Raw genomic sequence first — 23840 nt, 5'->3', positions numbered from 1 at the left:
GGAGGCGTGCAGCCTGAGGACAGGCAGCTCTGGCCACATTCCAGCCAAGGGAAAGCAGCCTGCTTGCATCCAACACTGGGGCTGCCCTGGTTGGGGTGGGGAGCTAGGGGTGCTGTGGGTGCTGTGGGCTTCAGACCTTGCATGTTCTTAAGGGAGAAGCCAGTCTGTGGGAGAAGGGTCTGCTGTCCCTGAACGAGGCTTCCCGCAGGGGCCGACACAGCCCAGCCTCCTGGCCATGGCCCCGGGGAGATGGCTGCCTGCACCCCGGTGCCCAGCAAAGCAACAGGCAGTCAGCTCCCACATGCCCAGGGCCTGCCTTTCCCTGGAGCCCCGCTCTTGGCAGCCCAGCCTCCCATAATTGCCTTCTAAAAATATCCGTCCCCCACCCCCACCTCTTGATTTCAAAATATTTAGTTTTCAGGATATTTAAAATGAGAGCTGGCGGCTCTTCCAGGCCCAGATAACAAAGCTAAACATTTATGCTTCGACTGCATTTCTCTGAATCGGCCCAGATCTCGGGGCTTGATATGGCAGCAGAAGGAGGGAGGGGAGTCAAGTGCAAGACAGATCATGTGCGGGCCTCCCAAGGGCTGGGGGGCAACAGGCTTGCCGAACCAAACCCCTGCAGTACCCCTCCCTTTGTTGGGGGGCCACCTACCGCTGTTGACGTGGAGCCGGCCGCGGACTGTGTCCTTCCCCAGGATGTTCTCAGCCTCGCAGACATACTCCCCAGCGTCCTCCACCTTCACCTTGTTGAACTGTAGTCGTGAGTTCTTTCTGGTTAGGGAGGGGATGAGAGAGGGAGAGACGTGAGCCAAGGCCCAGGCTGGCTGGGGCTCTCCAGCGGTCACCCAGCGGTCACCTCTCCCCATAGAGCCACAGCGGCTGTGCAGAGGGGATCAGAAGTAGATTTTGGGCTCCAGGTGGAATGCTGAGTCCCCTGAGCTGGAGGGAGACCTGGGGGGCTCAGGAGAGCATGGGGTAGAGCTAGAAGCTGCATGTATGTTCTTAATCTGTGAATCCTCCTGTCCACTTTTCCAGGGCTGGACCTTCTTTGGAGCCTTTTTCAGGGGGAGGAAGGTGGGGGTCTCTCTCTTTTTTTTTTTTAAAAAGATTTTATTTGTTTATTTGACAGAGAGAAATCACAAGTAGACAGAGAGGCAGGCACAGAGAGAGAGAGAGGGAAGCAGGCTCCCTGCTGAGCAGAGAGCCCAATGCGGGACTCGATCCCAGGACCCTGAGATCATGGCCTGAGCCGAAGGCAGCGGCTTAACCCACTGAGCCACCCAGGCGCCCCGGTGGGGGTCTCTTAAGGAAGTCATGTGGCTACCTCTCTCCTTTCAGCGTCCCTTCCCAGGCCCAGTGTCCCCCCCTCAAAACAGGGTAGCCACTGCCTCACCAGTTACCTCAGCCTTCCCTTTGGAGTGGCAGCCCGCCGCTCTAGATACGGAAAGTCTGTTCCCAGGGACCTGGGCAGGGCCCCTGAGCTAACGGGCTCGCATGGCACCTGCCTAGCCTCCTAGTTCCAACCCGTGGCTCCCCGCCCTTCACCTTAGCCCTGCCACTCGGGGTACTCTGTGGCTTCTCCCAGGGGCTTTAACTTATGACTTCTATGTGCTGGAAGCTTGGATCTCTCAGGGAAACAAATAGTTCCTGCTCCAGATGGCCTGACTTGATCCTCCTGGCTAACCTGGAGATGGACAGGCAGTACAGATGGGAAAACAGTCCTAAAGGGGCTTCTGGACTTGTGCAAGGGGACCTGGCAAGGCAGAAGCAGAGCTGGATGAGGAGCTGGAGTTGGTGAGGACATGGGTCCCTCAGGGGCCCATGGACTACCTCCAGGGCCAGAGGCTGGGGGCCTAGCCCCCTCCATGAAGGGCTTTGCACCCTGTCCCTGCATGCTGAGAGTTGCGGGGCCAGACCTGGGCAGGGACTCTGGGCTGTAAGTGACTCTAGGGCACCAGGCCCTAGTTCCTTTCTTCTTTCCAAGACCCTGCCAATCCTCTCCTTCCTTCCCAGGGTTTCTCTGTACCTGCCGCGGGATGCTTGGCCTCTGAGAGGTCTACTCACACCTCCCATCCTTCCCTCTGCCCCAGTGCTATTCAGGGGCCCCTCTGAGCTTTGGGTAAATCTTAGTACCCAAGCCTGGGCCCCAGGGGGAACAAGAAGTAGCATGAAAACTTCTTTACATGATGTAACCTCCTCTTTTTAGTCCCAAAGTAAGACACCGGATTCCCAGAATATGTGTAGTGTGTTGGAGGGGTGGTGGAACAGGAGGTAGGGTGGTCCAGCTGCTGTTGCCCTAAGCCCAGGGACGAAAAATAGAGCCATGACAGTGACAGGAGGACAGGGGAGGCAAGGCTGTGCTGTGGGTGTGGGAGCCAGAGGACTGCCCCCCATCCCCACTGGGGCTGTGCTTTGGGAACCTGTTTCCTGGCTCACTGCTGCCTCAGGCCAGGGTGGGGGGCTCTTCCCAGACCTCCTGACTCCAAGATCCTCCAAAGGACGGTCCATGGGGTGCTCTTGTCAACAGGCCCTGTTGCTCTGGCGATGTCTTCACTAATGTTTCAGCCACAGCTGTCTGACTGCTGCATCCTTTCAGCCCTCCCCAGCACAAGCCAGTCTCTGTCTCCTTGACCTGCTGGTATCTGTCTCCAATCCTCTTCTGTCAATTCAAGTTTATTCTCCTCATTAAACAGATTCCCGGAGGTCCCTCTGGCTAAAACAGCATCTCCTTCCTGGCTTCAGCCTAATCTGATGCCACGAAGCCTGGCAGCCCCAGGACCAGGCTTCTCTCACTTCTTGGCCAGCAATTCCCTGACACTAGATGAGCTAAGAGCAGGGGACCACCTGAGGGTCACAGGGTGAAGGGAGGGGGACACAGAGCCACCCTTGTCACCCGCAGCTGAATTCACAGGTGCTCCCCTTATACCACATCCCAGGTAGCAGGAAAGGTGGAGTTAGGCTTGCAGATATCTGGAGGGATAAAGGCTGAAATGGAAGGAAGGTCTTTCCACCTATGGTGTGTGAGACCTGTGGAAAGTCAGTCCAGGGCTTGGGGAGAGGCCCTCTCCTCTGAGGAGCTGGCAAGGGGTGAGAGTGGACAGAAACCATGGGGTCTTGGTTTGCTGGCTGTAGGCACCTTTGTTTCTCAGTCAGGTGGTGATCTGGCCAGTGCCGGGGGCGGGGCTGGGGCAGACTTGCAGAAGAGATCCTGGGGTCAGAGCTGCAGGGAAGGGGCTCTCTGGGACTCTCAGGCCTGAAGGAATGGGGGCTGCTACCTTCTCTTGTCACTCCTAGCTCTGCTTGTAAAGCCTGAGGGTCTGGGACTCTCTCCCATCTTCCTGGTGGGCCTGATGCCCACTTGCCACACTAACCGAGGCCTGGCCCCGCAATGGCTGCCCCTCCCCAGCTTCCTCAGCCAGGTTCCTGCTGGCAGGGGTGGCATCTGGGCAGCTGCATCCTCTGCCCGTCCGTGCATTTTCCTTGGGGCCTACCTCCCGCTGCCTGCCTGAGGGGCCTGTTCCAGCTTGCCCCTCATAAATAAGGGAACATGTGGTTCTGCAGGGGAGGGCCCCATGCCTGGGGCTTGGGGCTGCTGGTTCTCTTCTGGCATGGGGTGGCTTGGGAGAGACACCTCAGTGTGGCAGCCCCAGGGAATGGCAGCCCCTGCTGGGGGAGGCGGCCTCGGCAGACCGAGGGCCAGGTCAAGACGGAGCATGGCCGGGCAGATGGAGTGCTAGGATGGCCAGAGAGCAAGCTGTAGTGTGGGTGGAAGGAAAGAGAAGATTCCGCCAGCACCTGCCAAGCCAGGTGAAGTGTGTGTGTGTGGAGATGGCAGCCCTCTTGGCCGCAGCAAGGGAATCCGAAGTCCTCCATCATGGCTCACTTGTCCACCCTGTCAACTCACTGCTGGGAAACCAGGGGCGGGATAGGTGGATGGAGGAAGTTTCAGGGCTGTAGCAAATGGGACCAGGCCCTAATAGGAAGAGGGTGGCGGGGACACTCCAGGCTCTTAGGGATCCCCAATACCCAGGAGAGAAAGACCTGACCAGGCCCTGTTTCTGGACCAGGTAACCCATTTGTCAGGTGAGACTGAGGCTTAACCTGACAGCAACTGGCTCAAAGTCTAGGTCAACCCAAGGAGGGTGCCCTGTAGTCCCAGTGTCACCCTATACCCAGGAGAGCTAGTCCTGCAAGAGTTTCATTAATTCAACACTGAATGCCGATGTCTGCCAGGCCGCACAGGGCGGAAGGGTGTGCATGGGCGGCCCTCTCATGCTCCAGGGACAGACAATCTCCCCCGAAATGCAACGGAACCATGTCCAAGGCACTGTGAGAAGGGACCATAGGAGCTGCCTGGAGGGTTCAGGAAGGTATTCCAGAGAATACATTTAATCTGGGCCTGGAGAGCTTTGCTAGGGCAGCAGGGAGCTGCCAGCATGGGGAACAGCTTGGGCCCAAGTCTGGGATCATGAAAGGAACAGACCAGGGATCAGGAACACTGAGGGGTTGGGGAACAGCATGGCAGTGACTCAGAGGAAGAGGGGATATGCGTCTATGTTAGAAAGATCTCCCCTGCCAGGATCACCGGGATTGGCAGGCCTCTAGAACAGTCAGCAAAACTGGGTGGATAAGGCACTTTTTTTTTTTTTTTTTAAAGAAAGGGTGGAGGCCTCTACCACCTTCTGTATTGTATCTATAAGCTAGACTAGAAGCTCTGTGAGGGAAGGGAGGGACCAAGTTTGGTTTCTGGGGTAAGCCCAGCCCCTGGCAGAGGACCTGGCTTGCAGCTGATGTCCCATATGCGCATGTTACGTACAGCGAACTCACAAAGGGACCTGCGGCCCAGGAAGAGTGGGGATGGCAGAGAGTGGGACAGCGGAGGAAAAGCAGCTGGAGGCAGGAGGGCAGATAAGAACATGGAGGGCAGAGGCAGAGGGCAGGGTGTCTCCTGATGGTGGGGATGTCATGGGGGCTGATGCCAGGCTGTAGGCGGTCTGGTTTTGCCACCACTGAGAGGGGAGACAGGAGGGTGCGGCAGGGCTAGAAAGCATGCCGGGGAGAGGCTAGACTGGGGCATATCGCTCAGAGCTGTCTGGGGACATATCCCTGCTGGGAGCTAGTGCTTAGCTGGCAGCACTAAAGACAATCTTATCAGCTAGAAGAGGGTGAAATTACCCACAAGTGGAGAGGGAGGGAGCAGAGGAGGGAAGCCCCCAAGACAGGAAAGTTCTAGCACTGATGGAGTGGTTATAAGCACAAAAGGTCCAGAAGAAGGGAGGGTACACAGAGACAGTGGCCCCAGGACAGTGGCTGCAGAGAGGCCTGGAGGCCCGGGGCTATGAAGCTCTGAGGTTGCCAGAGTCTCTCAAGAGCCACAGTCACGGGCAGCGGAGGGGTGTCATTGGAGGGCAGAGGCCAGCAGGGCAGAGAGCCGTGGATGATGACAGGGAGGAGTCAGCGGACCCTGTGTGATGGTGGAGGGGAGAAGCAGGAAGGGCAGCAGCTGGGGGAGGGACAGGCACGGTGATGGGAGGGAACGCTTTTATAAGGGAGGTGATGAGAGAGAGAGTTGGTGGTAGAGGAAGGCTGAAGTCCTCGCTCGTGACTTCCCAGATACATCCTGGAGTCGTCTCCCACCAAACATTGTCAAATGGTGGGCTTTTAGGCCCGAAGGCAGATCCTTTGAGAAGTTTTAGGGCCAAGAGGGGACTTTACAGGGAAAGCTGTATTTGATGATCAAATTGCCTTCAACCATCCAGAGACCTTCCCATTAAGCATCTATATTCTGCAGGACACTGGGCCACCATAACCAAAGGGACCCAGAGCTGCAGGGAGGAATGGGTGTGGTCAGGAAGGGGGACAGGAACTAGCCCCCACCTTTTCAGGGAGGAGGGAGAGAGGTGCGTTCCTCACCTGCCATTGCCGTACTTGATGCGAATGTCGCGGCTGCGGTTGAGCTCCTTGCCATCCTTGAACCAGCGGTAGGAGGGCTGAGGGTTGCCCGCTGCGGCCTCGCACTTCAGTGACTGCTTCTCACCCACCTGCCCCGTCTGGCTTTTCATCTTCTTCAGCTTGGGCCGGGTGGCTGTGGGGAACAAGGCAGGAAGGTCAATATAGAGGTAGGGTGCATTGCCAGGCGTGTGCAGTGGAGGGAGGGCACGGGGTTATTTCCTGCTTCAGTCAGCAGTCACAGAGGGTCTGCAATGATGTCAGTGTGGCTATGACCTATGGGGCTTCCTTCATGCCTGGAATGACACTAGGAGCTTTATATACATTAGCTTATGAAAAAAATCCATGGCCTCACTGTAGGGATGAAACCCCTTTACAGATGGGGAAAACTGAAGTTCAGAATGGTGCAGCCACTTTCTCAGGATGCGCTGGGATTCAAATCCAGGTGCCCTTGATTTTGGGGCTCATGCTCTAACTCCTATCCCAGACGCCCAGGTCTATGTTGGGCCTGGAGGACACAGAAGGACCAAGAGGACAGAGTTCCTGCCCCCAGAAAGTTCAGGGCGGCAGGAGAGCTACAATCTGGCACTAACATCATAGCATGCTACACGGAAGCCTGGAGGTGCTGAAACCAAGAGGAGTGACCCCAGTGCAGGCTGGGGGAAGAGTGGCCTGAGCTAAGAGTGGAATAATGTGTAAGGTGCTAGAAGGGATAGGGAGGCAGGTGAGCAGGTCTCTGGGGGAGAAGGCCTGGGGCTCCACTGAGGGGACACCAGCCCAACTAGGGCTGCAGGCCTGCAAATGCCAAGCCGAGAGGCTTCTCCTACTTTTCTTACACAGGATTCTATTTCTACTTGCCCAGATCTCCCATGCCTCATCTCCTCACTCCCCTCCACACAATAACCTAAAAAAGGGGGGTGGGGGAAGTTCTCTGTTCTCAGGAAGGAAAGGGCCAGCCTGTGTTCTCTGCTGAGGTATGTAATAATTTCCACCAGAACAGTCCTTTATAAGTTACACAATGCCTTCTGCATGCTCTCATTCAGTCCCTAAGCTCTGTGAGGCAAGGGTCATTGCAGACATCGATGGGGAAGATGAGACTCAGAGAGGTTAAGAAACTTGCCCCAGGTCACACAGCCAGGCAGCCACAGAGTTGGGACTGAAGCCCAGGTATCTGCGTTTGCAGCATGTCAGGCCCAGAGTGGGCTGTGTCTGCTTTTGCAGCCTGTGTCTCTTTTTGGGGAATAGAGAACATAACTGAAATTCCTCCAATAGCAGAAACCAGGGTCTGTTGGGCCAGGGAGCTGTCTGGGGACCGAATGGTTCCATCTCAGCCAACTCTGGATGAAGGCAGCCAAGAGGGCCTGGCTTTTGCTAGGGCTCCCACACTGAACCTACCCCTGAACGGCTGCTTGTAAGCAGGCAGGAGATGGGAGTGGGGTGCTCGGGTGGCGAGAGCAGATGAGAAAGGGCTCCAGAAGCTTCAAACATGACATTATACAGTGCTTGTGAAAGGATTTTGTTCATTTTAGAAAACTTAAAAATACAGACAGATAAAAGAAAACAAAATCATCCACCATCCTGGTACTCAGAAGTAAGGTACACACATGTACACATGCAGTGTAAATAAAGGGGCTCAGCATCGGTAACCCATTTCTTTTGTTTAATGAAAGAAATGTAAGCCTTTGAGCTTGGTATTAACTAGTAATGACAGCATTTCCCAAACCAAATTTTACAGGATGTGAATATCCAGAGAGATGATAATACACTTTACTTGAGAAAAGGGTTCCATGAGCAAACCAGTTTGGGGAATGGGTGGGAACAGAGTTAAAGACATATCATCGCTGACTTTGGAATGATTCCCCAAGCAAGGGTCTTAGAACTTTTTTCCTCAAATTTCCACAGGTTTCCTCAGAACCTGTGGTAACATTTCAAGGAAATAAAGTCACGTGGAATAGCTCTGTTAAATAACTTATGGGTGCGAGTACACATAAATACACCTTTCGATAATATCTTCACAGAATTCAAAATTCAAGTAGGTATAAGAAGGGTATAAGGCTTGAGAAACAAGTCTCCCTCTAACTTCTGACAACAGTCACATGGGGGCCTTTGCAGGAGGCAGCCGATATTATCAGTTGCATTTCTATCATTTCAGTAGACCTTCTATGTATATGTATAAGCCCCAAGTGTACACACACACACACACACACACACACACACACAATATTTTCTTATTTTTCATGGTTGCATACTATTCCTTTATCAGCCCTAGAATCGAAACCAGTTGACAGAACCAATTCAGACCCTGGCATATTCAGTGCGTTTTCTCCCCACTGCCACCTCATTATAAATGGGCCCAGCCCTGCCCAGCATATATATGCAGTGTGCCTGTCGTGTGCACGCAGGGCTCACTGTTCGCACACATCCGGCGTGTCCTGCCGGATGGGCAGTGTGGCTCTTGACTCAGACGTCCAGATTCAAATCCAGGCTTCGCTACTCATTAGCTTAGTGTCCTCGGGTCACTGACCTAATCCTTCTGTGCCTCAGTTTCCTCACCTGGGAAATACTGGTGATAATAATAGCTCCTCTCTCACGGGAGGATGGCTGTGAGCAGCGCACGAGACAACGCATGTAAAGTCTGGCTTGCACAGAGCATTTAGCAAAGGTTAGCTATTACTGTTTATTACCATCCACAATAATTTCCTAGGGCACTCTTCCTAAAAGGGGAATGGCTGCATCAAAAGGGCATGCGAGCTTCCTCAGCTTTAAACGGTGCCAAATTGCCTTCTGGAAAAGGTTGCACCAGTCTGCACTCCCACCGATGAATGGCAGTGCCTGTTTTTTCCACACCCTCACTAACATGAGGTGTTATCACATATTTAATCTTCGCCAATTAGCTAGGCAAAAGATAACGTCTCTTTGTTGTTGTAGTTTGCGTTTATTTGATTCCTGGGGAGGCTGACCACTTTTCATAAATGTATTGGCTCATTGTATTTCTTCTATTTGAACTGTCTATTCATGTCTGTACTGTTTCTCTACTGGGTGCTCATCTTAGTGATCCATAAGGGTTTTGGTTTTTTTTTTTTTTGTAAATATTAAGGCTATTAACCTTCTGCTCTCTATATTTTCCCCAATTACCTGCTGCTTGCAGTTTTCAATGCTGATTTGGGGGTATGTTTTTGGACACCCAGAGGTTTTATGTGTATTAACCTAAGTGTGACTGACGTCCTGTGTCAGTACCCTTGCCCCTTACCTACACCACTCTCTCCTTCATCTGCTTGCTCTGGGGTCCCTAGTTACTTCTTATCAATAGTTCTTCTTTTTGTTTGCTTTTTTAAAATTTTATTTATCAGAACAAGAGCAAGACAGCAGGCAGAGGGAGAAGCAGGCTCCCCGCGGAGCAAGGAGCCAGATGTGGGGCTCGATCCCAGGACCTTGAGATCATGACCTGAGCCAAAGGCAGCCACTTAACTGGCTGAGCCACCCAGGCACCCCTCCTTATCAATAGTTCTTAACCTTAGATGCTACTGAGCACCACAAAGGAAGCTTTAAAAATTTCTGTAGGTGCCTGGAACATCTAGATGTTCTGAAGCAGAACCTGTAAAAGCGGGTCTGGGTGTGTGAGCTTTAGAAACATATGTAACATAAAGGAACACACTTCTTGTCAGTATACAGCTCAATGACTGGCTCAATGACCAAGCTAAAAACCTCTTCATGGGTGGCTTTCCTCTAAAGTTGGGTTGACACCTAGTGATCTAACAACCTCTTGGTTAATTGGTGACCTCCAACTAGTCTCCTCCTCATCATGAACTGGGGACAGTGCTCTTCTCAATTTCTAGGAGCCTACCCCCACTGCATGGGGAGTGTTGACCTTTCTTGCAGTTCTGACACAAGGGGGCCTCCTGCCCTCCACCCACCAGGTGGAAGAAATGGTGGTCACTCTACTACCTTGTTTCCTGACATGAGTTCTGGTATGATACTATGCACCGAGCCGGGGGCCACTGCTCATGGTGGCAGTGATGGGGAGGGAGTGCATACAGGCTGATCCCAGACACAGCAGGCATGAGCCCATGTTAGGGGGCCTGAGGAGATGGGGGCTCCAGAGGCATTCCCTGTGACCAAAGGGAAATCCGGGACTGCATTTCAGATCACACTCTGTGTAGGGAGAATTCTGTGTGACCTGATAGCCATTTCTTGATTGTCTCCTCACTCACTTCAGAACAACCCCACCTGGTTCACTTGTTCCTCGTTTGTTCATTCATTCAACCTACGGCATGCCGGGCACTGTTGTGGACCCAGAGTATACAGTAGTGAAGAAGACAGATAAGATTCCTGCTCTTAGGGAACGCGAGTTTTAGCGAGGAGAGACAAGAGCAAATGATCAATAGGGACTATGAGGCAGTAATAAGCAGCTAGATAAAGGCCTCGAGGTGAGAATGAGCTTGGTGAGCTCAAGGGCTAAAAGAGGCTCATGTGGCTGGAAGATTCTAGAAGGCAGTGGGAGTGTGAGGGGAGACTGGAGGGGTAGGCCCAGTGATAGATGTGGAGCTGTGTGAGCCAGGGCTAGAAATCTAGATGTTTTGCCCCTTTTTTCTTTCTTTCTTTCTTCTTCTTCTTCTTCTTTTTTTTTTTTTCCCACTTATGTGCTTACTAGAAAAGTTTAAATTACATATTTGGGTTGCATTATATTCCTATTCAACAGGACTGGCCTAAAGGATGAAAAAATAAAAATAACCATACATTTGAATCATGCCATGTTCTTTACAAAGTCTTCTTTTGCATCTATTAACAGTTCCTCGCCAGACTCATCTAAGATACTAAAAACCATGCCTCCTGCTCTAACAGTGTCTAGTCTTGGTCCCTGTTCACAGAAATCTAAGTTCACAGCTCTCTGAAAGCCAAACACAGGCTTTTTGAAAGGGAATAGGACTGAGAATAGGCTGTGTGTTTTTGTTGTTGTTTTGGTGGTTTTTTTTGGTTTGTTTTTTTGTTTTTGTTTTGTATCAGGCAAGTCCCTTGAGGGGGAGCGGAAGTGGCTCAGGGGGCAAGAAAGAGAAGACCCTTGAGGTGGCAGTCACAACAATACCCAGAGGACCTCAGCACCCTCACTTCTGGGCCCAGAGCCTCCTTAGGCATTCTATGTGAAGGGTACAGACAAGCTCCCCAGGATGGCCCGGATTGGTCTGGTAGGTGGGGTGGGAAGACCTCAGAGGCTTATAATTCAGGGAATGGCCTGACCTTACTCTGTGCATTTTAAGGTCATTCTTACATGCCGAGCCACCATGACTTCTCCCACAGTGGCTCCCAGTCACTGGATCCAGTACCAGCCCCTGGGGACACCCCGGACAGCAGACCTTTGAGGATGTGGAGGTGGTGCTTACAGATCCTAAGATGTGAGCAGGCCAGCTCTTTGACTTCTGCCGGGGCACTCTCTCTGAGCTGGGTCTGGGATTGTCTGGGTCTCTTTGATGGACCAGGGCCCAGAATGTAATGCTAGTGTGAGGCATGAAGATCACTGTACCATGTCCCACGAGTATCTTGGGGCAGAGGTAAAACAAGCAGAGGAACAGGCTTCCTGGGATGGAGGGATTTGTCAGGACAAGAGCTGATCAACCCTAGTGGGCAGAAGCTCGCTGCAAGTCAGTTGACATGCATTTACTGTGTGCCTACTGTATGCCAGGTTCAGTGCTTTGTTCCAGACAGAAATGATCTGGCCATGTTTGATGCAGCCTCTCCCACCCCTCAAGGAGTTTAGTTTGTCCCTCTCTGTTACTGTTTTGTTACATAAGAAATACATTTTTCTTGTAGAAAAATTATACAAGTCAGGAAAAAGCACATTTAAATCCAGTTATCATGGGGGGCGGGGGGTGGGGAAACACTGTCAACATTTTCAAATGTCTCCTGCAAGGCTTTTCTAAAATGTTTTATATCCTACCCTTTAGTAAATATATTGTAAAAACGTTCTCCTGAATCTACAAATACAAATCTAAATCATTTTAATGTCCATATCCTGTCTCATCATTCCAATGAATTGGTTAGGTCGTCTCTAACATCATCTAATATTAACAAGACTGCAATAAACTTCTCTACAAATTCAGCTTCGTAGCCAAAGTGAAGAGCCCCAGTCTGGAGGGTCTGTATCTCCCCACACAGAGAAGGGACTCACAAAGGCCCCTCAGCACACAGGAGAGAACCCAGGTGCGAGATGTCAAGCAGAAGGAAGAGGAAGATCTGTGCACATGAGAAGGGGGTCCCATGACTGTCACTGATACCCTGCTTGTCTGTGGCTGCTCCTTCCCCACAGGTGGAAGGGCATGCAGCAAGATGATGGCCTGGGTGGCTGTTGGGCAACCCTCCCTTTACCTCCCCTCAGTCTCTTCCTCAGACCCAGTCCTCTCTGCTGAGCAACCCCACTCCCCGAGAGCTCCTCAGCCATCCAGCAAGCTGGGCTCCCCATGGGGTGTCCGGTGGCTCCTGCTTCCTTATCCCCTGATGCCAAGCCAGGGCATCTAGGCTGTATCTGTCTGCGAGGGAATCCCCACCAAGCATCCTGCTGAAGATAACAACAGCAAGAACAACCAGGGCTGCTCCTTTCCCACATCCCGGCCCCGAGGCCAGGAGGTACCGCTGCTGCCAGCAGCTTGACCTCATTCCTCTCGGCAGTGGGCGGTGGGCGCGGAGCCTGTTGAGATCTGAGAGCAAGACAGACGCCCAGGACAGAGCCAGGCAGCCCAGCCGGGGAGGACCTGGCCCGGCCTCCCTCCTAGCAACCAGGGGGCAGGGGCAGTGGACTCTTGAAAGGGTTAATGATCCTCCCTTCATGACTAAGGCTGAGCAGTCCCCTTTGCAGGGCAACACCTGGAGACAAGGTGGCCAGCCTGCCTGGCATCAAAGTCTCCCACCGGCATGCTGCTGGCGGGCTCCAGGCTCGCCCCCTCCCCACCCCTCTCCTACCCATAAAGTGACTGCAGCCTATCGGAGGTTAATTACAGACTCCAAGTTCAAATGGGAAAGAAAAGAACAACTGAAAACACAGCTGGTTTAAGTGGGCACAGAGGCCTTCTCTGTGAAACGGGCAGCCAGGTACCCTCCCCGTGGCCTGCAGAAGAGCTATTCAGACTCATAGGGCCAGACCTCCTAAAGGCCGTTTACACCTTGCCAGGCCTCCTGGCTTTCCCCCCACCCTCCCCAGCCGCATTTCCTCAGCCAACCAGGCCCAGCCTGATGCCTGGGCTTGCCCTGCCCTATTCTCACAATCATCCAACAAATATCCACTTCCAACAATCCTTCTGATGTACCAGGCCCCCACCTGACATCAGGGATACGGTGCTGAGCAAGGCAATATGGCACCCACCCTTGGCTCGGGCTCTGCCTACCATTCAGGGTTCTGCTGACACTGGCAGGGGACCGAGCCTCACATGGGGCCATTTCCCTGCATCGGTGAGAAGCAGCCCAGACCTGTTGGGCTTTTAGCTCTACACCTGGCACCGCAGCTACAAGGTAGAGGACAAGGCCAGCTGGGGACAGGAGCTAAGAGGGGAGGCAGACCCTGCTCCAGGAAGGTGGGTACAGAGGAAGGGGAAGGGAAGGGGGAGGAGGAGAGAGAACTTGGGAGCTCCAATACCCACAGAAACCATTCCTGCCTTAGAGATTCTCCTGCCCACCCAGAAGCTCCCATCCACTGACACCCAACCCCTATAACAAGCCTGGCCTGACTCTGAGGACCAATGCTATGGCCACCCCCGCTCCCACTGCCAGCGACGCTGGCTTCCTTGGGGTCCTGCCAAGGCAGAAATGGTCAGCTCCTGGAGTCAGGCAGGTACGTACTGCAGTTCCTCGCGTGGGCTGCGACGCGGGCACGTGAGCAGTAGAGGTGGGGGACTGAAGGGATGTCACTGACGTCTGGGGGACACTGCACAGGGTCACAGGGCAGAGGCATCCATTGTGGAGCAGCTTCTGCTACTCCACACAGACATGAGGTCTTTCTGGGTTCTTCCCAGTCCTTGGGGCACAGGCCCCAGACACCCAGAGCTGGCACATCAACAGAGGAAAGGGTGGCAGCTGGGGACACTGCACCTCAGGTCTTTGTCCCCGTCTCCCGATTTTCTAGCTTCTGCCCTTAGGTGAGTGATTTAGCCTCTCTGGGCCGCAGCTGACTCATGTGTAAACTGCTTCCTGCCTGCTTTAGAAGAAGGGAGGAAGAGAAAGCTCTCTGTGGAGGGGATGGAAGTTTCTTACCATTGTCACCCCTTCCACTGCTGGGGGCAGAAGGACGGACAGAGCAGAGACGACATCCCTGGAAGGCCTTTACATGTGCCCAAACTGTTTAATCTCCCCACTGGGGAAGGCTGGGCTCTGGGCCCGAGTGCTGGGCCCAGCCCAGAAGCTGTGGGGTGGGGGGTGGGGGCGCCTGCAGCTGCTCCACGGGGCCGCCCCTTGCTCAGGGAACCCAGGGTGAGAGCCAAGGAGGAGATCCCAGGGCCCCGATCCCCTTCAGGAAGGGCCTGCCCTTCCCACCTCCTCAGCCTGTCTGGAGAAAGTTGTTTCTGAAGCTCTAGGTCACAAGGAAGTGGAGTGGGGGTAGAGAGAGGGGAGGCAGCTCACAGACCAGCTTCTCAGACTGGGACACCCGCAAAGCCGCAGGCTGATCTCAGGGCCGCTTTCTGAGGGCTCTGCCAGGCTCATTAGTAAGAAAAAGCAACATCTTTGTATTAAAGCAAACAGACATAGGATGGGGATTTTGAAGATAAAATAAAAAGAATTCTAAGAAACACTGGCTTTCAGGGGAAAGGTCCTGGTAGGCACAATACAAGAAAGGCACAGATGGGCCCATGCGCTCGGCAAAGGCAGATACCACAGTGGGTGCAGGCAGGGGGGTTACCAAGGCCCAGCCGCCTCCCTTGCAAGTCCATCCACATGCCTGGAGAGCCTGTGATAGGCACTCTGGGGTCTTGGAGGGCTGAGATGCAGGCTCTGTGGTCCAGGCTAATGAGAGAGGGGGGGTTTGGAAGGGACTCACCCCAAAATGAGCAACTCTCTGGATAGTCACTGGCTCAAACAGAGCATGTGGGAAACAAATTTCCCATCTTTCTCAGGACCACTCTTTCTCCTAGGTCTCCTCTTCCAGTCATCTGTGACAACTTGTCATCGGTGACAACTGTGTTTCTCTTGACTTTCCCCACAGGCTAAGACCATTCGCCGTCCACCAAGCCTCTTATCCTCCTCACCCTCCCTCGTCCGCCTGGTCCTGCTTCAGCTCCCACTAGCCCCAGTACCAGTCTACTAAGAGTGGACATAGTCACCTCTATGGGCCTCTTTACCATTCCAAAACCTGCCTTGGCTCCATGACGTCTGTAGAAGAAAGGCCAACCTGCCTGCCCTCCCTTTGGGGGAAGCTTGCTGGGTCAGCGAATGGGCCCCCTTCCCAAACACACCTGTCTGCTTTCTCTTCACCACTTCTCTTCAGGAATGGTATATTCCAGGCAGACCAAATCACTGGCCGCTCCCCAAATATGCCTATTCTCTGCTCCGCCTGCCTCCACACCCTCTGCTGCTCCCCCACCATCCCATACCCCTGCCACAAGCACAGCTGAGACTGTCAGACACACAGCCATGGGGTCACACTGGTCTCGGTTACATCCTGGCTCTGCCCAGTGTCTTGTGTAGCTAGTAAAGTGACTCAGCCTCTCCGAGCCTTTATTTCCTTGTCTATGAAAAAGGTACCCTCCCGCCTACCTCTTGGGACTGCGGCTGGAAAGAAATGGGGTTAAAGTCTGTCAAGAAGTGCACAGCACAGTACTGGGAATAGAGAACTCCCTAACTGGCTGCTCTTCTTAATCTAGAAGCCTAAGCCTCTCCCCGGGAGCCACTGTCCTCCTCTAAACCACCCAGCCAGGAGCAATCTCCGCCTCACGCAGGCTCCCCGAGCATCTCCTATCCTGTTGGAGACTCGTTCTACCCCTGGCATCTGGCACCGAGCAGGTGCTCGTGGGCCGAATGAGTGAATGAATGAGGGCCGTACTGTGACTGCTGGTGATTCACAGTGGCCCTGAACGAGGCTGCTGCAAGCACTCAGGGGGAGCATGGGGTCCCTCTGTAGCCCATCTCAGAGCCCTTTCCCACCCAACACTGCTCCCTGACTCTGCCCTCTCCTCCCCCTCAGCCCAGACAAGTGTCTGCCCCAGGATAGCAGAGCAGGTGATAAGGTGGGGACTACACCAAGGACTACGCTTGCTCGGCCCACCAGGCTGTCCAACCACTGAGGGGCCCCTGGCTGCAGGTGGGAGGCTGCCCTCAAATAAAAGAGGGGCCGGAGGGGCTCCTTGTATAGGAGTGAAAGGGCTCGGGAATGTTCTCCTTCATTCCTGCACTCGAGCATGAACTGGACACTTGGCATATGTCCTGTGCTGAGGGTCAAGCTGACGTGGTCTTGGCCCTGGGGAAGAGTCCGCTGACTTGGATGGGCACTATGATGGGGAGGTGCTGGGGGAAAACAGAGAGGCTGCCCATCTCCCTCCCTCCTCATCTTGGGGCAGGATGTGTTCTGTGGAGAAAGCAAAACTGAAGGATGACAGGAGTTAGGCCGAAGAAGGGAAACGGTGCGCCAGGCAAAGGGAATGAAAGGTTCAAGGGACTGGGGCAGGAGACCACAGCACACTCCAGGAACTATGAGAAATTCTTTCTGACTGGATCACCATAGGTGAGCGTGGAGACATGAGGCCACAGCGGGCCAGGGAGAGGGCGGCACTTCACAAAGCTGTTGCTCTCCCTCTTGGCCTGAAACCACCAAACTCTTCGCCTCATTGGGGTGCAGACTTCTCTCTCGGGGCCTCATTTTTCCCCATTTGTACAGTGAAGGGACTGCACCACGAGCTCAGATCCAGCTTCACCTGACTGCCCCAGAAGCTTCAGATAAGACTATTTCAGATAAGTCTAAACTCCCCAGCCTGACCTTCAGCGAACCCACTGCTGGGCCCGCTTGGTCTCTCCCTCCCACACATCATGTAGGGTGGCATATCCTCAGGACTCCATGTTATTTCCCAGTATCCTCTGTTCTGCACATTTGTTCAAGGGGTTTCCTTAGCCCAAAGGCCCAGCTCTTCAGAGTCTTCCTCCTTCTCATCTTTCAAAGTCTACTGAAACCCCACCTCCTCCAGGAAGCTTCCCAGATTGCTCTGATGGGAATGAGTCTCTCATCTCTATTCTGTGTCAGCCCTGGCCGGGGGCATTCTTGCAACAGTAGTTATGTCTGTCCACACCTACCCTGGCCCACAAGGCGGTGGGTGACCCATTCCCCAAGGATAGCCTGTAGCCCCGAAGCATGAAGCCTGGCATTGATACATTGGTTCAACACCCATGGGCCCGACAGTTTCCCTCCGGGGTGGCTCTGCTCCAGGAGGCTAGCCGCCCAGCTCCATCCGTGGTTCCCATACTTTAGCATCATCACAGTCAACTAGAGGATTTGCTAAAACACACATATCGGCCCCCCAGCCCTGCAGTTTCTGTTTCAGTAGGCCAGAGGTGGGACCCCAGAATTTGCATTTCTAGCAAGTTCCCAGTTTATGCCTTAAATCAGGCTCCTGCTGAGCTAAACATTGACCTGTGGCACAAGGGACTCAATAGAACCTGAAAACTACCCAGACTTGTGACAGATCTAGCTGGACTCTCTCTGGTGGCCTGGGGGTGTGACCTCAGGGCTGTCCCCCTATGTTGGTGCTCCACTTCCTTTTCATACTTTACCATCACAGTCCCACTGTGAGCTCACGTCGAGAGCAGGGCCTCAACCCGCTCATCTTTGATCCCCCTAAACCCTGCCCAAGAGCCCAAGAAGTTCATACCCAACCAGCTGATGTGAGGGGAAGGACCTGCTCCTATAAGTGAACTAACAGGGCATTCTATGCCCCTCACTGGTATTTCTGGAGGGACACAAACTGTTAGAGCCCAGGGACAAGTGACACGTGCATGGTGAGGCAGGACAGGGGGCAGACCTGGACCTGGTGACCCTGCCACTAATTCATGGCCATATCCCAGGCAAGTCATGAACTCTTCTGCCTCAGTTTTCCCATTGGTAAAGTGGGGACGATAAAATAATACCTAGACTTCATAGAAGCAGTCCTGGCACATGGTATGTGCTCAGTGCATGAAGGCTGCTCCTCCTTTCGCCCCAGTGCAGGTTGGCCATGGACATGATTCCCCCCACCCCTTGGAAAGCCCTGTCTCGCCCTGCTGAATTCCTTCTCCCATCCACACTCTGCTCAAATGGCACCTCTTTTGGGAAGCCCTCTCTACACCCTTCCAGGAGGGCCATTTATTCTCCCCATCACACACTGTACATTTTTCTGGCTTAACACATGGTTCTGATCGCAGGTGTTTGTGTCAAGAGCCGTCTGAGCTTGCTGAGGGCAGAGACCAAGATTCGTTCACAGAGTAGGAGCTAGGTGGAAGTTTGCGGAACTGAATTTATAAAACGGAGTGAATGTACATGCACTTTGTATAGTTACCGCGGGGCCGGGACCTGGAAGTCCTGGTAAATGCTTATGCCCAGGTAGGGTTGGAGGAAGACAGGAATATACTGTACTTGACTCTAAGTTATTACTTTTTTAAGAAACTGCATTTTTTTAAAAAGATTATTTGTCAGAGAGACCGAGAGCATGAGGGGAGGGAGGCAGCAGAGGGAGACAGAAGTAGTCTTCTGCTGAGCAGGGAGTCCAATGGGGGATTCCATCCCAGGACTCTGGGATCACAGCCTGAGCTGAAGACAGACGCTTAACCAACTGAGCCACCCAGGCGCCCCTGACTCTGATAAATGACTCTTACAAAATGGTGGGCAACAGGCTCAGAAATGGTGGGAAAACACATGGGAATATGATTCTGATGGGCTCCAGGTCTCAAGTTTTGGCAATGTTTTGCCAGCTTCTTAAAATAAATAAATAAATAAATAAATAAGCAACCCTCTCTCTTCTCTGCCAGCGGTCCTTTCAGGCAAGCCTTGTGGGCTGGAGAGCAGAGAAAGGCAGACAGGTGGGTGGGGTGCATCAGGCATGGGTATCCACACTGGGAAGCTCACCTCCAGCCTAGGCTGGGGCTCACCCATGTGGGGCCAGCCCCTCCTCCCGCACACATTTCATTCTGGCACCACTCCAGGTCAGGGCTGTCCTGACTTGGCCCTGCAGCTCTTGCCCCGAGGGCAGAGGGCAGTAGCTGAGGTCCCTTGGGGATTCCTGCCAATATCTGCGTCCCAGGACCTGTGCTGCCCACGAAGCTGTGGCTGCTTCCTCCAGCAGCCAGCTCACGGAGTCCACACAGGTCAGAAGGGACAAGCTCCTCCTTCTCAAAGGGAGAACATCCCTTGTGTGTGCAGTCTGAAACCCTCAGTCTGATTTTACTTTCCCAGACCTAGTGGCCACCCAGCTCCCCCACCCCAGGTGACTCACTGCCCTCCTCCAACCTCAGTATCTCTGTCCCCTCGTCCCCCCCTGCTGAGTTCCTGAGACCTGGGCTGAGGGCTGATGAGTCCTGGTCTGTAAACTGCTTTGAGCTGTCAGGATGAAAGCGCACTGGCAAGTACAAAGTCACTCTCTGCTTGTTGTTATTGATCCTAACGAACTCCCAGGGGCCAGGAAGCCATAGCCAGAATGTGAGGCAAACACTGAGCCCCAGAGTGGCAGGAGGACTGCTCAATGTGCCTGGCTAGCAGGGTCAGCCTGGGGCTGAGGCCAGAGGTGGAGACGGCCAGACCAACCACGAGATGTGGCACATCACCACCTGTGGGCATGTCACCACCTCTGACCTGACCCTTGGCAGCCTAACGAGTAGTCTGCTCTAGAACTCTGGGTGCTGTTTTTTTGCCACAGGCAGGAGATGAGAAAGATGAGAAAGACCTTGCAAGGATTTCTTCATGCCCATTCAAATGAGATGTCCGGAGTTCTCAGCTGGTGATGCTAATTCACCTTCATATTCCAGGACACCCAGACCAAAGTGTGGCCCCTGGCCTCTTGTGGGCAGACATGATTTCCCAATTCACGGGGAGCTCAATGGAGGGGACATTTCCATCCATCCCTGATTGGCCTTTTAGGGGGCACCCAGAAAAGGCTGGTGACTTGGAGTCTAATCCCCAAGCCCTTCTTCAAAACCAGATAGCATTTTCAGGGCTGATCAGTTTCTATGGGGGCTGGCTCCTCTTCCACCTCAATCTCGCAGCTCTCCTCCCTTGGGCTTCTCAGAGACACAGGGCTGAGGCCTGAGGCTCTGGCCTCGCCATGGAGAGAAAGCACAAGTTGAGAGCAGAACCCATTTCCAGGGGCCCAGATGGAGGGCAGGCAGTGCCTGGGGTCACACAGAGGCAGAGCAGGGGGCAGACCCCAGGTACAAGAGTTTATTACCCATCCCCCAATACTGCTGCCAGGGCTGGCATGGGTCATGCCAGCAGCCCCCTCCTCAATCCCCAAGGGCAAAAGGAAATGGGGGGAACTGCCCCAGGTGAGGGATACCAGGTTCAGCCCTACTAACTCACTGAGTCACACCTGCAGCTCAGCAGGCACTCCTTCATTGAGGGAGAAGAAAAGTCTACCCCCCCATGCTGGCCTGTGTGTGTGTGTGTCTGGGGGACTCCTCCTGCTGTTTGCCAAGAAAGAGATGGAGGCTGCTGGTTGGTGGGGGGAGGGTGGGGAGCCAATTAATTAACATCACCTCCTCTTTCTTCCTTTCTCCCTCCCACTTTCCAGATCCCACCCCAACCCCACCCTGCCATCTAAGCTGAAGATTTTAGTGGATAACTTGCTCACATTCTCCATGTCTGCACCTCCTAGACTTTCAACCAACTGTGGCCCCACCCTGGCTACCCAGTGCCCATGTCCTCCACTACCGGCATGCTCTGACCATGCACTAAGAGAGCCCTGCAGCCTCAGGTGGGCCTGGAGGGGAACTGTGAGGGTGACTTCCAGTTGACTTAAGCACTGATTCTACTGGGTTTGAAATCAGACCCCCTAGACACATCATGGACTTAAGACTGTTGTTTCTCACCGACATGGTACTTTCTCTTGATACCTTGTTTTGGAGCATGATCCTACCCCATGGCTTCCCCCTTCCAAAGTGTCCCAGGTCTCCAAAGTCCCTCTAGCCAGGCCTTGGTTCTGTTTGGTATCTGCTCACCAGCCAGCTCCGTGAAGGAAGGCATTCTGAAGAGCAGGCTTCCCACCGGGAAGCGGGGAATAACATGAAGCAGAGAAGAAAAAAGCAGGAAAGATTATAGTGAGACACCAAGAAGGACTTTCTCACAGGGGCAGAAGGTTCTGGAAGAGATCACTGAGAGGTCTGTGGAACCTCCTACTCATAGTCCACTCTTCCACTGCCCTAATGTGTACTCTACCCTTGGTAGTAGTAGTTCTCATTTCCCTGGCACTACTACTCACCCATTGAAGCCCATCAAGTGGCTTCCTTGACATTGGGAAGGTGTCCTTAACCAGTCAGCCTTCTGAGCTGCCCATGATAGGATGTGCTCGGGGTTGGCAGGGTGTAGGTGGGTGGGTGGGAGAAAAATGGGTGTCTCACTGAGTCACATCCATAAATTTTGACCCTGAAAATAGGCACCCTGACTTTCTTCAGGTCTCAGATTGGAAGCTAATCCCACATTACATGTGCCCAGCTTAAGCTGACCGACACACTACTTAGGACACACACCAGCAGCGTCCATCTCCTTATGGTGGACACCTAGACACAGTTGCCTAGTGGAGATGGGCAGAAAGCCATTCTTTCTTTCTTCCTTTCTTTTTAAAGATTTATGCATTTGAGGGAGAGAGAAAGTGTGAGCGTGAAGGGTGGTTAGGCAGAGGGATGGGGGAGAGAGAATCCCAAGCAGACTCCCCACTGAACATGGACCCTGATGCAGAGCCCTGATTCCACAACCCCAAGACTATGACCTGAGCCAAAATCAAGAGTAGGAGCCCTAACTGAGACACCCAGGTGCCCTAAGGGGTGTTCTTTATAAAGAAAACACAGCCCTGGCCTTTAAATTTCACTAGCTCCTAATTAACTACCAGGCTAAAGGCAAAGTTTGACTCCTGGGCTCTCCTTAACAAAGAGACCTCAGAGACTTTCTTGCCACAGCTCCTGCCGCATTATATAGAAGTTCAGAAAAGGAAAGAGATTTGGCCATATCCTCAACCACCACTGAAGCCTCCCAACTCCCAGACCAGTGCCCTCTGTGGGATCTTTCCTCCTTTACCCTGTAGCTGCTCTGGGAGGGCATCAATGTGAGTGTCAGCTCAGGGCTCTTCGCTCACCCAGGACACCTTCTCCACTTCCTCCCTGGGGACAGAACCCCTAGGCATGAGAGAGTACTCCTGAAGACCAGAGAGAGACAAATGCCTGGTCCCTGGTCCAGTTCTGGGAGCAATGTCAGCCACAAAGCCCTGGCTCCCTACTTCCTACAGCTCGCCAGCTGAACAGGGCATCCCCTCTGAGTCTCCAGAGCTGGCAGGCGCTGCTGCCCTTGCTCCAATGGCTGAGGAGAACTCACGGAGGTGTGGCACATGGGTGGGAGTGCTCCCAGAGCACACTTGGAGGTCGGAAAGGCAGTGACAGCTCCCTCAGCGCTCGGAGCCATGCCAGGCCAGGCCCGTGTCTACTGGTCCGCTTTCCTATCCGTGCCCCCGGCTCCATCCTGCCGCTCACTCAGGGCTCCGCATCTGCAGGCGGGTCCCGGGAGGGGGGCAGACCTTCTCCGCCGCCCCTTGGTCCGGACGCGGCCAGGGGACAAGCGCACAGCCACCCCCAGACCCCGGGCGCGCAATCCCATGCCCACCTGGCCGCGGAGTCCTGCTCGCCCGCAAGCACTCACGCTCCTTCGGTGCCTGTCACCTGGGCGGCGCTCGCACAGCTCCAGACTCGCCAGCGAGGAGCTGGGGACGGGTGAGCGAGTGGCAGGTTTCTCCCAGTGAAACAGGCTTTCTGGGAGCATCGAGGTGCCCTACCTTTCTCCCCGGGTTCAGGCTCTTGCTCCCGCTCCCGCTTCTTCCCCTCTCGGTGCTTCTTGCCGCGGCCTCGGCCCCTCCTCCTGGACTCCGACATTCTGCCCGGGGTCCCAAGCGGTGGGACGCACGCGAGGCTAGGACGGCCTCGGCTCTCCGCTGGCGCGCTGCGCCCCCGCTGCCTGCAGCCCCAGTGCCCGAGCGCGGAGCCTTTCTTATAGGGCGGTCACACCCTCCGGGGGAGGGGAGCAGCCAGCCTTAACTCTTCCCCTCCCGCGCCCGCCGTCCGCAGCCCCCCCTCCAATCGTGCGGGCTACAAGGGGCGGCGGACAGCCGGGTCTGGACCCTGGACCCCCTCCCCGGGCCGCCGAGCGAGGTAGAATCGGTGCCCAAACAGAGCGCCACACACCTCGCTACCGAGGACCGGAATCAGCTGGTGGGGGGGGTGCGGAGCCAAGATTGGTGAGGAGGGAGTAGAGATCTCCTAGTAAGAGCCAGGCTAAGGACAGCATGGGGCTGGGAAGACCGCCAGAGTAGGGGCCAGGGAGGGGCCAAAATGAAGCCCACTGGCCACCCGGGTAAGGTAGGACCCGCTCTTGATTCTTGCAGTCTTTCTCCCCGGCCTTGAGCTCCGCCCCCCCCCCTAGTGTCTTGTAGGCAGTTTGCCTGTGCCTCCTCATCCCTGAAGCTCTGGCCTCAACCCCATGGGATACCACCATCTGGGGGAGTAATTTTTATGCGCGGCTGCGGGAGTCTGCGTCCCTGAGCCCCTCCCAGCCAAGGCGGGCTGCAGCCTGAAGCAACCTGGGCGCCCCAGGTGGCGGGTAGCCCCCCTCCCGCACACACACTGACAGCCCAGGCAGCCAGCACCAGCTGGCTCCTCTCTTCCAGGACTGTAGAGGTGAGTTCAGACCCCAACAG

The 23840-nt window shown here is 54.2% G+C and overlaps 1 protein-coding gene across 3 annotated transcripts in view; it reads right to left on the bottom strand.

Annotated features, from left to right (window-relative positions):
- NRG2 (neuregulin 2) overlaps positions 1-23840 on the bottom strand; it is a 177421-nt gene that overhangs the window by 31134 nt on the left and 122447 nt on the right. For all 3 annotated transcript variants that reach the window (XM_044226329.1, XM_044226331.1, XM_044226322.1), the window contains 2 exons: positions 5920-6091; positions 659-777 (listed from right to left, as the gene is read on the bottom strand). In XM_044226329.1, coding sequence (XP_044082264.1) covers positions 659-777; positions 5920-6091 — 291 coding nt within the window. The remainder of the gene's footprint in view (positions 1-658; positions 778-5919; positions 6092-23840) is intronic.

Source organism: Neovison vison, chromosome 1 (genome assembly GCF_020171115.1).
Source record: "Neovison vison isolate M4711 chromosome 1, ASM_NN_V1, whole genome shotgun sequence".
Taxonomy (NCBI): domain Eukaryota; kingdom Metazoa; phylum Chordata; class Mammalia; order Carnivora; family Mustelidae; genus Neogale; species Neogale vison.
This window is presented reverse-complemented; position numbering and strand designations above follow the sequence as displayed.